At 42.5% G+C, this 18,322-nt stretch overlaps 1 protein-coding gene across 1 annotated transcript in view; it reads right to left on the bottom strand.

The window, feature by feature from the left end:
• The window catches only part of tmem163a (transmembrane protein 163a), a 79,038-nt gene that overhangs the window by 53,586 nt on the left and 7,130 nt on the right, over positions 1 to 18,322 (bottom strand). Inside the window, exon 2 of the mRNA XM_072686516.1 lies at positions 16,172 to 16,291. Within this exon, the coding sequence (XP_072542617.1) occupies positions 16,172 to 16,291 (120 nt within the window). The remainder of the gene's footprint in view (positions 1 to 16,171; positions 16,292 to 18,322) is intronic.

Consider the following 18,322-nt stretch of genomic DNA (forward strand, 5'->3'; position numbering starts at 1 on the left):
CTTATTCACGCTCAACACTAGAACTCTGTGACAATTAAGACATAGCTAAGCTTCAAGGCCCTGACTAAACGCAAACAAGCATTTCCCCCTGAGCTCCATTATGGTGGCTTTCTGATATAGGCTCCATCTTCTTCAGTCAAAGACAAATGCCAGCCTCTTCACAACTTCACATCAGTGGTGTCTATTTTGACGGCACTAACGAGTCTTTTATAAAAAAGAATTTTTTAAAAACCCAAACAAACCCTCCGCCTGCTTTCCCACACGCTCCACACCTTCACTGATGAAAAATTCATGCCTTCTGACTCATGCCTGGGACTATTTTTATCCAGCTGTCGTTTGTCAATATGACACGAGTCCCATTACAACAAAAGCCAAAGGCTCGTTTTGATTTGTGAGTCAAATATGAAGACGGTCCGGAGTGGGACTGGTTCTTGAAAATGTGACCTGGCAAATATTTGAAGGTCCGTCAGACTTTCAGAAGTATTTTGCCAGCCCTTTGGTACATTAATGTGCACCCACTGCTGACACACAGTCAAGTTCTTTGAGATACCATAGAAGAACCACCTCTGGTTCTATAAAGAAGCATGTTCGTAATAGAGATCTGTGAGGGTGAAGGACCTTCACATCAAACGGTTCCTTACACTCACAGATCTCCTTCATAGACACGCTTCTTCATGTTGGGCTCATGAGTAGGGTGGCCCTCCCTCTCCCCCCATCACTTGGGTAGCACAACACTATAGCCAATTGGAAGGACTGGCACTTAGCGTTCTCCTCCATGTGTCTCCTTCATCTGTCCAATGACGTTACGTTAGCTGCAGTCACGGTAGTGCTTCACCTTCCAATGTTGATGGAAGCATTGCATGACACTGGGAGACCTGGAAAGTGGTTGGGAAACTGCACTGGCTAAATTGAGGACGTCTAGACACTTTTCAGGTCTCCCAGTGTCATGCAATGCAGCAAAAGAAAATCTAGCAGAACCAAAACAGAGCTGTAAAATGTGCCATTTCCAAAATCCCAAAACTGTTACATCACAGTCTCGACTCCTTATATTTAGCGAGTGAAGCCGTGGGTATCAACGAGGTACTGCGTTGCCAAGTGGAAGATGAGAGACTGTGTCAGCTAAAAGGCCCAGTGCCAAAAAAAGAGTGCTAGGCCAAATGTCCAAAAGTTTGTGGACACCTCTTGTAATGAATGAAATAAGCTACTTAAAGTTGCACCTATTGCTGACACAGATGTGCCACTTCACACATATACACAGGGTGTCTAGTCCCTGTATAGAAGCATTGCCAATAGAATAGGACTCTAAAGCTTGCCCATTATTCTTGCTTTTAACGCATTAACTTTAAGGTCCGACTGTTCCCTCGCTGCCTAATGTTTTCACCCCTAGATGTAAATGTAAATACCATGGTGTTTACTAGTGGGCAAAATGACATTGAGCACTATACATACGCTTCCTTCCATTTCAGTTGACGTAGCAGACACTGCACTGCCTTTTCATCCTCTGCGTGTAACACCCCGCTGCCCAACAGAGAGGCTTTTTCTCAGATTTCCCAGGAGAGCTGATTTAAAAGGTTGCTCTTTTTTGAGAAGACCGAGATTCTGTCAGATTTTTGTTTTGGTATCAGAAAGACAGAGGCTGTGGTCATTAGAAATCTGCAGATGCTATAGGCCAGTTCATTCTAAACCCCACTGTTCATCCTTTTTTCTTTGCTGATCGAGGGATAAAAACGCTGAGGAAATGAGGATGGGATCTCCTCTAGCGTTTCTGACTGCCTGCTGTTACAGTGGCATTACTGGCAAGTACTGTTATAGATCAGTTCATTCTTCAGTGTCTATTTTTGCCTTCTAGTCTATGTTTCTCTTTAGGTAATGTGATTTTCCAGTGCTGTTGTCATTTATTTGACATATGGCTTCAAATCCTTTGAACCCTAGGCTAGTTTATGAGTTATGGATTATTTTGAAACTACTCCAAATATTTCACTGATGTAAAATATTCAGTAATTACAAATTAATTAGTTAAATTATAGTAAATTATTTAGTAACAACTATAAAGTGGTCAGAACGTGCATATTATTTGGAAACTACTACAAATTGAGTGAATACTATGAAGGATTTAACTGCTAGTTATTTAGTAACAACTTACTGTTCAGAAAGTGCTAATTATTTTGGAAACTGCTCCAAAATTTTGGAAACTACTATAAATTATCTAGTAATTGCTCATTTTTTTTTATATTCAGAAATAACATATTATTCAGTAACAGCTATACATTATTTAATAACAGCAAATTATTTTATATTCTATACGTTATTCAGTAAGTCTGATTCAGTGTGTCGGTTCATGTACATTTACGTTCTTGTGTGTTTGGTTCAGTTCATTTGTGCTCAAGTGTGGTTTGGTTTTTTTGTTATCGTTCATTGTTTGGTTCATGTGTTTCACCTGGGACTGGGGGTAATTTAGTCACTACTATAAATTATTCATTAGTTACTAATTATTTGTAAAATACTACAAATTATTCAGTAACTGCTAATTATTTGACAACTACTACAAATTATTCAGTAACTGCTAATTACTTGGTAACTACTTTACATTATCATAAATTAAGTAGCTGCTAATTATTTGGCAACTACAATAATGCTTTCACTAACTACTATAAATTACTGAATAACTGCTAAAAAATATTTTTAAATAACTATAAGTTATTCAGGAACTGCTAAATATTTATTTAACTACTATAAATGACTCAGTTACTGCTAATTATTATTATTTTTATTATTATTATTATTCAGTAACTTCTACAAAAACATTCAGAAAGTGCTAATAATACATGAGGTCATTTAAGTAAGAATGTTTATTTAATTACTAAGTAAGTAAGTATGTATGTATGATATATTATTCAGTAACAACTATAAATTGATGTCCCCGATCCAATCTGAGGAAACTAACCTGACTGTCGTCGAACTTTCCATTCTACCTTGCTGCCTCCATGCTCTTTTTCAAGCTCTTTTCCCTAAATGGGTACGGTCATTTATTTAATTACTGGATAACAGTAACATCTGCTAATTTGGTAACTACTATACATTACCGAGCAACTGCTACAGATTATCAGTAAATATGTAACTTGTTGTTTTAGTGGTGATGAACTGACGTATGGGCCCACATACAGGCCTTTAGGCAACATCAGGGATTGAACCTGCACCCCCTGGGGGCCCAGATAACGTTCAATTAGCCATAAATTGTATTACATTCTGAAGTCAAATTAATAAAACATCTATTACATACAAAACCCAGTCACACATCCAGTATATCCTGAGTCAGGCCTAATGACAGTACATGATGCTGACACTATGCTGAAATAACAGTGATGAGATTGATGATGGTAAGAGAACTTGCGGTTTAGTGCTGCAGTCTGATTATACTCTGCAAGACCCCATACTGTTAAGGCGGCAGTGATTGATGGACCAGTAGGCAGGGACTTGGGCTTTTTTTTGCTGATGGGTGCATAAACAGTAGCGAAAAGCTTATGAGTACACTCATAAAACCTAATTAGGTGGAACTAATAACACGTGAGATTGTGGGCAAATCTTGCTTAATGTTCAAACAGCAGCAGTTTTTTTCAAAGCACGTACTTGTGTTTGTATACCCTCGTGTTTTCTTGCATGTATGCGTCTGCAGCTTTCCTCCTGACCCCAGAGGTAATCGCAGTAATGGTGGAACGTGGCTGTTAGTACATTGCAGTAATTTGCGGACATGGTGCTGGTCCATTGCCGGGTTTCTGCTGTTCAATGAAGACTTATTTAGCAATTGGGTAAAAATTACAGCAATGTAATATAAAGCAGAAGAAGAAACGATCGCCTACATCACTGTCAGACGTAAACCTTCAACCTCAGAAAATGTAATTCTATAAGAATCACTTCATAACGTGAAACAAACCCAAGAACAAAAAACGTAAATTAACTTCTTTATGGGAAGTGGTAGCTCAACGTTTAGAACATTGGGTTGTAGGTCCTATAGTCACGTCTGCAAGGCTGCCAGTGTTTGGTCTTTGAGCACCTACATGTTGTTTCCTGTTTATGGTGCCTCTAACACAGCAGCACAGCGGTAAAAACAAAGGATCAGTCTTAAATAAATGATCTAATATCTGATCTATTAAAATAAGCTTGGGTTGACTCTGATTGAGAGGCCCTGGATATTCCTATGTTCAAATTTATAGGTATCAAAAGTATTCACAGTCATTACTCAGGTAGAGGAGCAGATACAAGGGTTTAAAAAGACGTATTACTCAAGTAAAACTGTAAAAGTACTGGTTTCAAATCTATTTAAAGTATAAAAGTAAAGTAAAGAAAACACACACACACACACACACCAAAAACCCACTTCTCTAAAAGTCATAATGAGGAGAATGTTCTATTAAAATGTTGATATTGAAATATGTTGGGCTGCACTAGGCTCCTGTTTCAGCTACAGATCTGCTCATTGAAAATGAAGCATTTCAGTAATATCAGCTCTATTAAAGGAGCGTCTCTGTGCTCTACTGAGCATTAACATGAGCTTCATGGAGGAAAATATGAGGAGTCGTTGTCTAGAAGTTTTGTAACGCTGCAGAAAGTCAGACTTCAGAGGCGTGTGATCAATAAGCTTTAAGTCTCTGCCACGGACACAGTCTTCATACTAGACTACAGACGTCTGCTGTAAGCTTGCTGGGGAACGACGTGACGTGCAGCAGCAGCGATGGATCGCTTACAAACCAATAGGAATAGGAGTCAGAATGGTGTCTGTTTATACTTCTCATCCAACCACGATCAGACTCACACTTTCCGAATGGCGCAATTTATCTGGAGAGGGGTTTTATTCTATTATTTCTGATTTGAACAATGACAAGCCGAAATGAAAACAAACGGAAATGAAATAGGAGTAACTGTCAGGCCCTCGTTATCGCGCCCTCCCCGGGGCGACCCCGAGCCGGCCACAGGCTCAAATAAGGGCTCCCGTTTCGTTTACGTTCATGTGTGTTTGATTCAGTGTGTCGGTTCATGTTCATTTCCGATCTTGTGTGTTTGATTCAGTGTGTCGGTTCATGTTCATTTACGATCTTGTGTGTTTGGTTCAGTTCATTTGTGCTCACGTGTGGTTTGGTTCTGTTGTTATCGTTCATTGTTTGGTTCATGTGTTTCACCTGGGACTGGGGGTACTTCTGCGTTCAGGAGCAGGTCACTCTGCTAACCACGCTATCAGCGATGCTCGCTCGCTCACTGTCAGGATTCACTGGCTACCCACGTCCCAGCAAGGTGACCCACGCTCACGGCAGCACGCTGCGGTTCCAGGTTTGGTTGGCCTTGCTGTTTTGCTTACTGGCTGGTTCCCCAGCTCTCCCCCTTTTGTCTTTATAGCGCCGGTCGAGCGCAACTTAAGTTAACCCCTGTTTAACTTAAGCTCCTGGTTCCTCCCAGTCCCAGGTTCGTTTTGTTTTGCCCTCTCGTTTGTGTTGTGTTTACATTTGTACCCAGTAGTTGCTGCTTCTTTTGCCTTGTTTGCCGCGTTATATTATCTTGGTTTTTGTTAATAAACAACTTTCTTGGATTCCATCTCTGCGAGTGTTCATCCCTCTGTGTCTGGCCTAGCACACAAGGCTATTTTTAAAATGTATAGAGGAGAAATTTACAGATAACTGGGTGAAAATGGGAAAATAAGGAGCAGACGTAAAAAAGTCGTCTGATGAATAATTACTCCAGTAAAGTATAGATAACCACAATTTCTACTTAAGCAAGGACACCTGCTTAAGTTGGTTATAGGCCCTACTGCAGTGAACAGGTTTGGTCTGCCGCTCATATGCGACGTAAGGATCACTTTCACAAAATTCAGGGCAGGATGTTCTCTTCTTCTAGACAAACTGTTTGATGGTGTGAGGAACAGCTTGGCTGCAGTGTTTCTTTCTTTTTCTTTTTTTTTTTTTAAGTGTTGTTTACTCGGGTTGCCTTCTTCCTCCATATCCCAGTGGAGCACATCAGAGCGCAGCTGAAACACTATAGCAGTGCATGGGGGGAAACGGCAACACCGGGCACAGCTCCTAACCTCTAACACCGGCTCGCCAAGCTCTACGCACAACCTTCTATTTACAGACGTGCTGCAAACAAACCTCATCTGGCACTAAAGGCAGTTATAAATGAGCCCTAGGCACTTTCTGACATGAGGGCTGCTGCCAGGACATAAACATTTACTATCTAGTGAAAATAAAGATTCTCAGACATACACTCTTAACAGATAGAGGAGCTAGAAAAGGTTCTTTGAGCAATGCCAAGGAAGAACCATGTAAGAGTGTGAAGAACCTTTAAATAAGTGAATATTATTACACTTATATATTATATATCTGGTATATATAGTTATAATATATTATTACATCATTACTACTACATCTGAGAAGGGGGCACTGGGGCCCTTTTTTCTGGAATGGTTTTGGGTTAACCTAGACTGAAGGCTCATCGCAAATGCAATCACCCATGACTAAACATTTGTATCCAGGATGGCAATGCCCCCAACCACAGGGCAACATGAGGAGGTCACTGAATGATTTAATGAGTAAATCTTATGGTATGGTCTCCTGAGTCACCTTAATTCTGCGAGCTGGAGAGATTCTGGACTGATGTGTTAGGCAGCACTCTATAACACCACCACCACCATCAAAACACTGAGGGTATATCTTTGGAAAGAACGCTGTTCATCACTCCAGTGCAGTTCTAGAGACTGTTGAGTATAGGCCAAGATGTGCTGAAGATGCCTGGCAGCTTGTTATGACCCTAGTCTTACTCCTTCACTTTGGCATACAGCTATTATTACAGTACCTCTCTACAGCACCACAGATCTGAAGAAGAAGGGATCGCATATGAACCCAAACAAGTCCCTTAGAAGAGTACCCTGTACAACATCCGGAGAATTCCACCCTTCTTCTCTAGAGAGGCCACCCAGGTGCTCAGACGTTCAGTCTCTTGTCACTTCAAGACTTGACTACTGCACCTCTCTTCTGGCTGGTCTCCCTCTGCGCACCATCAGGCCCCTGCAACTCATCCAGAATGCAGCGGCACGGGTCGTCTTCAATGTCCCTAAATTCAGCCATGTCACTCCACTGCTGCGTTCTCTCTTCACTGGCTTCCCGTAGCTGCTGCCCAGGACATCAGATTCAAAACCCTGACGCTGGCCTACAAAGCCAAGAACGGACCAGCACCTCTGTACTTGATGGCAATGGTCAAAAGCCGATCTGCACCAAGAGCCCTTCCGGCTTCAAGTACGGCTCGGCTCGACCCGCCATCCCTCAAAATCCACGGAAGACGAGAGTCCAGGCTTTTTTCTGTCCTGCACCGAAGTGGTGGAAGGAGCTTCCCCTGAGTGTCCGAACGGCAGAGTCCAACGCTCGCTGTCTTCAAACGCAGACTGAAGACCCACCTCTTCAGAGAATACTTGTGTCTAAGCTTAGAGGTATCTTTGAACTATTAGTCTATTCTAACTAGCTGAGGTTTTTCTTGGGTAAATAGCAAAGCACCTTTCTAAGTCGCTCTGGATAAGAGCGTCTGCTAAATGCCTTAAATGTAAAGGTAAATGTAAAGGGTTTAGGGTTTGGTACCGAAGTCTGGACTTTTAAGGGTACAGACTGAATTATGTTGGTGCTACAGAATACCACTTCACGTCAGATCAATCAGCAAGTCACAGTTGTTCTCTGAGGGTGCTGAGGTGGCTGTGGGTGTGTGTTCTCCCTGTCCTAATCACTAGTATGAGTGTGTGTGCCAGTTTAATGCCACAGATGGGTTAAATGCAGAGGTTGGATTTCAATGTACTGCTGTGCAATGGCAATAGAGTATACTTAATCTTAATGGGCCCTTTAACGTACTGCAATGCTCCACAAGACGAAGCACTATTTCTAAAGTTATCCTGGGTCAAAGTTCACTCCCAATGCTTTTCTAACTTTCTGCCATAATAATATCCTCATTTATATGGTTCCCTTAGTTCATCCATTAGCTCTAACTCTTCCCCAGTCTCTCGCCTTGGTTTCTTCCTGAACTAATGACCGCCCTACTTCCACTGGAGGTGCTTATGAGAATGTTTTCATGATCTCCGCATGCTCTGCCCATAGAGAATGCATTCACCCAGTGTAGCGTCTGCATGATATCAGTGTGTCAGCACATCATGTGATTGAGTGCTATCACATGACTCCCCCTGAAGGCCCAAGAAGCGAAAGTCTCTGGATACCAACACATAAGAGTGGAGAACAAAGCCTGGTGTTCATCTACTCCAGACTGGGGTAAAGGACGTGGAGTCACAAGCACCCTGCAGTGCGCCTCATGGAGGACATGAAAGGGATTGTTTTATGAAAAATCAGTTTACATAATTTTGCCCCCCCCCCTCCCCCCCCCCCCCCCCCCAGAAGAAGATGACCAGAGCTGAAGGTTTGCTAACATGTAATGGAAGCTTATCGAAGCTGAACTGGATGACTGAATTATCACTTATTTACTTAAAGACATGGTTCAGCAAAAAATAGGGTCGCGAGTTTGAATCCCGGGTCATGCAGCTTCGCCATCAGCAGCCGGAGCCTAAGAGAGCACAATTGGCCATGCTCTCTCTGTGTGGGTAGATGGCGCTCTCTCTCTTTCTCCTCAACACTCCCGCTGTGATGTGTCAGAGCTGTGGATCTGGTGCTATCCTCCTATGCGGCAGTTCGAAAAAGAAGCAGTGGCTGGCTTCCATATATCGGAGGAGGCATGTGCTTGTGCTCACTATCCAAGTGCTGGGAGCATTGTAAGGGATAGGGGTCCTAGTCCTAGTGAGTGGCTTAGCTCAATTGGCTCAAAATGAAGTTAAACCAGAGGATGCTAGGCTAATGTTGCAAACAAACACTGGACTTGGACTCTCACCAATCTCCTCTTAGTAAATACATGCCATTTTTAAAAAAAACTATATATATTTATTTGCCTTGAAACTCTTTTAAGAAGTCATATCGTGTTCTAAACCATACTGATTTGTCTGTACCAACAACCTAAAGATTTGGATGCTGTAACGGAGTGGTTGAGGCAGGCCGCTTGTGCAGAAGGACTTTATTAGGGCTAAGGCAAAACTCAACATCAGGAAAGGCAGAGGTCAAATCACCTCAAAGGTTAATCCATATTCCAATAGCAAAAAAACTAGAAAACCAACTTAGCAACACAAGCACAGCAAGAATAGGTTGTGTCACAGAGGCCCCACACCAGCACACAAAAAAGGGGGGTTAAGTGGAGTCCTGATTAGTCCATAAATGAACTGCACCTGTGTGCCTGGAGTCAAGCCTCAGGTGAGAGGTGGAGCCAAGCACTTGTGCACGGGCTCCTCACTGAGGCCAGCAGAAGGAGACATTACAGTCCTTACGGGCCGAGACAGTTTTCATGGTGGAAAGCGCTGCAGTGTTCTCCCAAATTGAACGCTTCTTAACCAATCAGACCGTCAGTCCACAGAATTAAGTGTTGTATAAAGTGTCAAAAGCCACAAACATCTCGCTGTGGGCACCGAACAGAACTGTTTAAATGAGATTGAGGTCATTCCATGACTATGCACTTTTGACTAAGCATTCACCTACAGTCTCAGTCGAGCCCGAACACCATGGCTGTGTTTAACTAATGCAGATTTCATCCAGGCCTCGCTGACGTTCCGATCAAGGTTGCCCTAGAAATGGACAGCATTGGGTTTTATGCAATGTCCAGATCACGCTGGACGGCGGTGGCAGCTGGGCACATGGTGAGTCGATATGTGTGGAAGAATACAGGCAGTGCATTGGACGCAGGGTCTCACACGAGATGGTCAGGCTTCCTGCAGACAGATGAGTCATGGTCTTACAAATGCTAAACCCAGCTAAAGGCCTCTGGCTAACAGGAGATACTGCAGACACGCGTGACTCATGAAAATGAGGATTGCTCAATGGCAGATTGGTCCTCAAAGGTTTGTGGACACATTGCCTTCTTTTGAAATTTTCTTTGTAATTGTGTAAAAATCCACAATTACAAAGAAAATTTCAAAAGAAGGCAATGTGTTACGGTTAAGAAAGGAAAATCACCTGCAAAGGTTTTGTTAGCATAAATCAGCTATTTGCTAATAGTTTGGGTAGACTCTGCAACACTCTTCCTTGGTTCCTTGGAGTTTTTTCTTTGACACTTTTCCTAAGATATGTATTACCAATAGAATAGGACTCTCTGGCGCAGATAAACATGAACCTATTGGCACCATGCCTAATGCTGGGTATTGGCTAGAGAGGAATATTGACCTTTGAAGCAGTGGAACTGCGTCCTCTGGATAATTAGTACTCCATCCAATACTTATGGGATGAGTTTGGGAGTTGGAATAAGGTGGGTCTCTTGTCGAAACAATGAATGAGCAGCTGTCTAAATTCTTTTGTCTATTTAGTATAAGTGAACACCAGTTCACAGGTCCCATCTTACAGAAAGAGGAAATGACAGCTCTAGGATCAGGTTGCACACTGGCAGACGAAACTTGGCCAAGGTTCAACCATATGATCCCTTTCTCGAGGTTCAGAAGTGCCACTTCCTATCATTTCCATTACATGGCAAAAAAAAAAAGTTGTCTTATGATATCCTCAGGAATAGCGTAAGATGAACATGACATTATCAGAGAGAGGAGCTCTGAGTTCCTAAGCTCCATCTACACCTACATTGTGGGTACAGCTGTTATGAATCCTCAGTGTTCTTCAGTGGCCTTCTCAGTCACTGGATCTGAATCCAGTCCCAACGGATGTGATAAAATGGAAAGTTCTCATTGGCTCAAGCTATATATATATATATATATATATATATATATATATATATATATATATATATATATATATATGGGCTGGCAATTCGGTTACAAATATCAGAACCTCAGTAAACCCTAAAGATCTCTGAAATCACAACCGCCATGTTGTCAAATTTGCAGTAGAGTCCAGAGGCAGAGCCAACTCTCGACTCACCTACTCATCTGATAGACCACCTTTACTGAGCTTACAGGGCAAAAGCAGAGTGAAGCGTCTTGTTATGACATACTTTACAACATCGATTTCTGGGGGAAAATACAAAAATGGGCCAATATTAGCACAGGGACATTGGAATTAGACTCTGGAGATAGAAAGACAGTTCAGAAAAGAAATATTAGACGGCCAATTATTATTATTTTGTCATTGAAACATATAAGGATGGGCGGAGCTACACATCATACTGCAAGCAGCCAGTAGAGGTGCTAGACCTCAAAGAATGGGGGTGAATGAAGCTTTCTTTAATTTTGGAGAGTAGAATGATGGCTGTAGTTCCAGATTTCTAAGGGTTTTAGGCAATGAAGGCCCTGCCTGAATCAGTGAGGGTATATAATAATGGCATCGGAATATGGATTTTATTTATATAAACAATACACTATCCTCAAACAGCGAGTACATAAAATTCGGAGAGCTTTTCATGGCTACTGTGAGAACAGCTGGGATATTTGTTCCCCTTATTATTTAATTTGGTGTCATTCGCATTATTTAATTAGCAGCTAATAAATCCTGATAAATTACAGATCAATCAAGTCACCATACTGCAATCGATCGTGTATAATTACTTGTTGAACCGTGCAATTTGTTCCCCATTAAAGAAAAACATATGAACCTCATTCATGTGAAAAGCAGATAACATGCCCAACAAACTGAAAAGTCTGTCTCTGTCCATTGACCAGTCTCTATTTCCCTCACGTCCTAAATGACCTTGCCTTGGACTCTAATGGGATAAAGAAGCTTGTCACACACATGGTTTTCCATGTCCCATGGGATAACCCATTTCTCCTGTTCTAACTGTTTCTCTGCTTTTCTCTTTTCCTCATTTTCCCTCTGTACAGGTGGTGCACATTCTAGTCTGAGATAGATGAATGAATAAATAAGCACATTAACTATGTAAATTAGATCTTGAGAAGAGTTTCTTTTTCAAAACATGGCATAAATGAAGCCCTTAACGCACAAGTGGCCTAGTTATCTCAGGCTGTGGACCTTCCTAATTCAGATAAGACACAAGACGTCATTGGAAATAAGGCCAGAATGCTGATCTGGGGCCACTAACAGCACAGAGCAGTTAGCAGTCAGCATTTTCAATAACAAAAACATGCAGCTTTGCCATCAGCAGCCGGAGCCTGAGTGAGCACAATTGGCCATGCTCTCTCTCCTCTCATCACTCCCATTGTGATGTTGGTCGTCTCAGGCGTCCGTTGGCTGTTGTATCAGAAGCCGTTAGCCTCCTAGCGTTGCTGCATTGGTGGCAGTTTGAAAAAAAGAGGCAGTGGTTGACTTCACATGTATCGGAGGAGGTATGTGCTTGTCCTTAGCCTTCTAGTTTCAGGAGCATTGCAATTGATAGGGGGAGTCCTAGTAGAGGGGGTGGGTGTGACGGACTAGGGTAAGCAAAGCAAAGCTAGACACGCCGACTAGCTGATTAATGAATTGTCTTGGGAAAATGAAGGAAGCTAGTCCGGCTAGTCCGCAACGTGTAACACTGTCCTTACGTGGTGCAACAAATGTAAGGGGCAATTTTATACTTTATACTATGTGGGCAGTCAACTTACCTGTGACCTGCTTCGCTCACCCTGACAGCTATTACTCCCGGTCGCCAAATTGGACCAGCACCAACGTCCATACTGCTGTTTTCAGGCAGTCCAGTTGGTGGAGATGATAAACATTCACAAAAACACCACGTCGAAGAGGGAACTCGCAAAGATGGCACAGGCAGGGTAACGCAAGTCGGGAGCGGGACTCCAGGCACGCCATTCAGAACCAACCCTTCGTAGGTAGCAGGTAAGTGACGTCATCTGAGCTCCCTTGGAAAATCAGTGGCTGTCCCTAATCTGCCTCTCCTAACAGTGGGTATATTGTCTCGGCTATATTGGGTAGAAAATGTGTTTATATATTGTATATAATGTTTATTATATAATAATTGTGTTTACAATGAAAAACCATCTAACGTCCCTAGATTAAAAAAAGGTTGCCAAGAACGTGTTGTTTTTCTGCTTCTTCAAATCCAGCTGAAGTTGCGAAGCACTGAGGAGCGTCAATCCACACAGTCATTACCAGATGTAACACTTACTTTCTCTCTCTTGGCTCTTGTGTGGTCTGTTCATTGTGTCTGCAGGGTAAGGAGTGATAGTCAGCTGTCTTACTAAAGGCGTTCGTCTGACAAGGCTGAGCAGAGATCAAACAGAAGATCTTCTAGCAGGCGTTTCAAAGGCAGAGCTCCGTGCTATCTTAGCAGCAACCAAGAGAGCTGAAGCTGTGTTTGATTAGGCACTTCAGATTCCACTGTGAAATACCTGTGTCTTGCAGAACCAAGAATATGAGTCATGAGGTATGAATATTGATGCCTTTGCCACTGTGGCACAATATAGGACAAAAGTATTCGGACACCTGCACATATATTGTATCTTCGGAAATCGAGTGTATTAAAAAGAGTCCTTGTGACTACTGTCCAGGGAGGAAGGCTTTCTACTTGATTTTGAAGCGCTGCTGGCATGGTGCCAGTAGATAAACTCAATTCATTGGAAAGGAATGTCCACAAACATTTAGACAAATAGTGTAGGTCAAGTCTTCAGTAAAAGAGAAGTGGTATTATGTCATCTCTAATGTCCAGCGTTTACTCAGTAGTTGAAGGTGGTTGTAGAAGTCTAGCTGTTCACTTGTAACAGCATAAAGCAGTGACACAGTTAACGGGATTAGCTAGCTAGCTGTGTTCCCCCATGCAGTGAACAGAAAGGGCGCCATTTAGGTCGGTCATGCAGACAACCGGTCTCTTCCAGCCAAGGCTGTCAATCACTTTATTCCTAAATGTAACCCCGCCTTTTTTACAGTATACCTTACAATATAGAAATTTAAAAATGGGCCAATATTGCCACAGGGATAACTAACTTCTGGAATTAGAGACTGGAGATGGCAAGACAATTCAGAGGAGAAATATTAGATGGAAAATGGACCGTTTTGTCAGTGAAACATATAGGGATGGGCGGAGCTACATGTCATACTGCAACCAGCCAGCAGAGGCACTATACCTATAGCTGTTTCACTTTTGAGAGATGTTGCCAGCGCCTGTTTATGGAGAGCCTGGCCACTTCCTGTTTCCCTGTGGTATCAAAAAATAATTGCAAAACTCACAAGCGAGTGAGTCCCCAATGAATGGGGGTGAATGGCACTTTTACTTTTATTCATTTCGGAGCCACTCGAAAGCGCCCTCTAGTGCCTGTCTATCCCAATAGACATTCTCAAGTGGTAATTCTCTAAGTTCTCAGACTGATGGTTGCGTTATCCATGTTTTCTACAGTCATGAGTTCAAGCAGTTAACATTGAAGAATGTATATAATATTGTTATTAATATTAGCTACACTGAATCATATGACAAAACAACAGGATATGACTGAGACCTCACGTTGGCACCATTCTTATGGACAACCTCTTTTAGTACAGTGTAGCAGTAAACATAGATTAGAAGGACTGTACAGGGAATGGTTAAATAAAGGTGAGACAAAAAGAAATTGTGATGGAAAGAGATATCATCAGTTTTATTATTATAATTACTTGTGATATTCAATAATATCAGTTAGTGGCTCACAGCTAGTATGACCCAGCTCTGAATGCCCATTCATTCATCAAACCCCAAGGTTCCTTTACTCTAAAGCAAAGACATCCGAAGAGGACGACTTGCAGAGGAGGCATTGAAATTCAATTGCTTGATCAGAGGACTCACTCAGGCCTGAAGGAGCGTCTGGGTCAAGGATTTATTGACTGAAGAAACTTGTTGAAGCTTCGGTCATACATTTGTAGACCTTTGAGCGTGAACTGTGTGTTTCTACATAAATCTTCAAGAGAATGTTGGGTCATCTGATTGTTGGCTAAAGCTGAAGCTCAGTTGGGTCATGCAACACACAATCGTTTAACCCCTTAAACAGCCTATGGACCGCCAGCTGGCCAAAAGTGTCATTACAAACCTCTATTACTAAAGAATAGCCCCACTAAGTTCCTTAAGTTCCTTAAGTAAGTGATGTGTCCAAAAGTATCCAGACACCTCTTCCAATTAGATAAATGTATGTACTTTAATCTGCACCTTTACAGCTTGTATAATCTCCATAGGAAAGCAATGGTAACAGAATGGGACACTCTGGAGCAGCCACAGGAGGAGCCTAAGGTCATTATGCACACTGTCCCAGCACTGGATCGTTGGAGCTCCATCTCATACCTTTGGGAAGTGCTGGAGTGCCTGAACTAATCATCCAACATCAGCATCTGACCTCGCTAATGCTTTTGTGACTACGAGAACTTGGTTTGCTTACAGCCACAAGAGCATCAGGTTCTAGCATCTAGTGTAGAGCCTTCCCAGAAGAACAGAGGCTGTTACTGCAGCAAAGGCAGGACACACTCTTTATGGATACCCTTGATTCTGGAATGTATGTTAGATGAGAAGGAGGTAGATTTGATGGTCATCCCTGACATGAGCATTCCACGTTTCACATATGGTCATATAGGACCAAGGGTGAGTTTTACAAAGCCTTGTATGAAGGACCTACGACCCCAGACAGTGCTGCTGCTCCAAGGCTGTGTATAGTTAGGCAGCAAAACAACCCATTTTGTCCTGTAAGCAGAACGATAAAGAAAACCCAGACTGTTTACTTAAAGAAGCACTATGCAAAATTGCCATTTCTTGCTCCTGGGCTCCCCCTACATTCTGGAAGTGGAATTTGAGCTTTGATACACCACTAAAAGACACACTTTGCACGTGCATTTAACAAGCTGAGAAATACAGAAGTGGCATCTGAAGTGAAACAAGCATGTGGACTGAGGCAGTAGAGTATTATTATGGTATTTTACACAAAAATTCGTTTTGCAGTTCTTGTGAGCGTTTTCCTGCCCGCTTCCACAAACTTACATAGTGCAGTTAGCAGCGTGCCGAGCCCAGAGTAGCAACGGAAACTGTGCTACTTTCCACATAATAGGTCAACGCAGCATCAACATGGTTTTGAAGCTGTTATTTTTAGGTAAAAAATATTGCATAACGTTGCTTTAACAGGGACCTTTCCAAAACATTACGACTTCAATAAGAGATCTGGTACCTCAGCACCCGTCTGAATCTTGATTCCCACAAGGAAAGTACCGGAGTGCAAACTTACTGAACGCTGCCACCGCCAGAATGAGGGTCACCACAATGGAGACCCACGACACCCACAGGGCCTTCTTCCTGTAGCTCTGAGCTTCATGGGGTTTGAGACGCATGCTGCTCTCCAACAGACCTGTCAGAAGAACAATAAAAACACAGCTTTGAAAAAACAATTGATTTGCGCCCGTCCCGTCTTCTCAACAGGAGCCAGCGACGAGGGCTTATTAGAAATCTGCTGATCCGTGACCGCATGGAAGCAAGTCAGGCTGAGCTCTCGCTAAGTGTTCTGCGAGCTGAACAGCCGGAGGGAGAGAAAGTGCGACGCGTTGCCAGGAACAAAATGGGTCGGTTAATTTAGCTGAATTGAACGGTCTCCTACAAGATGTAGGGTTCGCTAATTTGTTGTTTTGCCTGTAATAAAAGGGAAATTAGTTCTGCTTGCGAGCCAGGTGCTGGAAGTCACAGGGGATGTGACTTATTAGCTGAGCGACGGTTCTAATACTCGTTTAGGGGAGAGAGAGGGTAAAAGAAGAAAAGAAGCACTTGGTGTAGCTTTATTTGGATGCTGCACTGTAGAAGCTATGCACATTCTTACATTGTCTTTAACTGGCATTTAACCGTTTTATTACCTTGTAACAGTGGTGCATGTCATGTGTATGCCAATGCACACACACACACAGCTTGTTTAGACCCTGCGGAGAAGTACAGCCAATAGAATAGGACTCTCAGATGAATGCAGATGAACATGAACCTATTGTTGCCTAATACCAGGTGTGGCCTAGATGAGTATAAACCCCCCAGCATTGAGCTGTGGAGCAGTGGAAGATCTGTGTTCTCTGGAATGATGGATGGCGCTGCATCCAATACTCCAACATCCTGACCTCACCAACGCTCTTGGTCTAGGACAGTAACTGGACAGTAGTGACAGTTACGTCAATAAAATCAGAATAAACCCATTTTTGATAGCTTTGAATTCGAGAGTAACCTGTAAGCAGGTGTCTCAATACTTTTGTCCAACCAGTGTAACTAATAGGGTTGTGTATTGGCATTAACTTGGCGATACAATATGTATCACGGCACAGGGGTTACGACTCAATACATTGCGATATCACAGGACGCTTCCGGAGGTCTTGTGGAGTACATGCCTCGAGGACCGACAGCATATTGAGCAGGTGGTCGTGTGCGCAGTCACACATTTTTCAAAAAGCCGCCGATGCAACCTCACCGAGCAACCAACGTGCCTGAAGGTGAAGCACCGCATACCAGGCTCCAGCGCACAAGCCTGCAGACGCCAGTGACGGCCAGCACAGCAGCGAAGCGATGTGGGGAGTGAGCGCCATCTATCCACTCAGGAGAGAGCAAGGCCAATTGGGCTCCCTCTGGGACTCGGCTAGCAGCGTGACCAGGATTCGAACCAGCGATTCTCTGATCATAGTGACAGCTCCTTAGTCTGCTGGACCACTCTGGACCCCCAATTTTTTTTCATAGTTATTGATTGGATCCTGCAGGACCCGCGGACCACCTGTCTTGGGAAAACTTCTACAGCCTGCTGTCATAAGAGCATTGTACGTCACCTTTTTTCGCCTCATTTCGGTTTGATTGCAGATCCGTCAGTGTGAACACAAAGCAACGCAGGACTAAAACGTAACAATGTATCGTTTTCTTGCTTGATCCGGACCAAGAGAACCGAACTACATCTATAAACACACCCAACCATCTAATGCAAAACTGTAAATAAAATAAAAATAAATCACATGTAAACACAGTTCCAATCTGTCGTAAAAGCATTGTTTCTATTTATATGCAGACACTTACTCTGCCTATAGCAGTTTAGCCCCGCCCATTAACACTGAAGTTATATAGGGTGTTTCAGTCTAGACTGCTATTAGAATTTTAAAATTAAAACACATTTTAATGCAAAATTCTTTTTAATTAGACAGAATTTAGTTTGTGTATTTACAGTTTCTAATATATTAAATGTTAAAATGACCTCAAACAAAAATAAGAAAAATGTGTTCACTTATTTTACACTTTTAAAGAAAAACAAATCCTATGATCTGAAAAAAAATTTGCATGTGACTAAAAGTCCCATGTCTTAAAGACACAGTAGCAGAAAAACTACAGCCTATGTACTTTTGAAGCAATGAGGTTCTGACTGTTCTAT

Source organism: Salminus brasiliensis, chromosome 8 (genome assembly GCF_030463535.1).
Source record: "Salminus brasiliensis chromosome 8, fSalBra1.hap2, whole genome shotgun sequence".
Taxonomy (NCBI): Eukaryota; Metazoa; Chordata; class Actinopteri; order Characiformes; family Bryconidae; genus Salminus; species Salminus brasiliensis.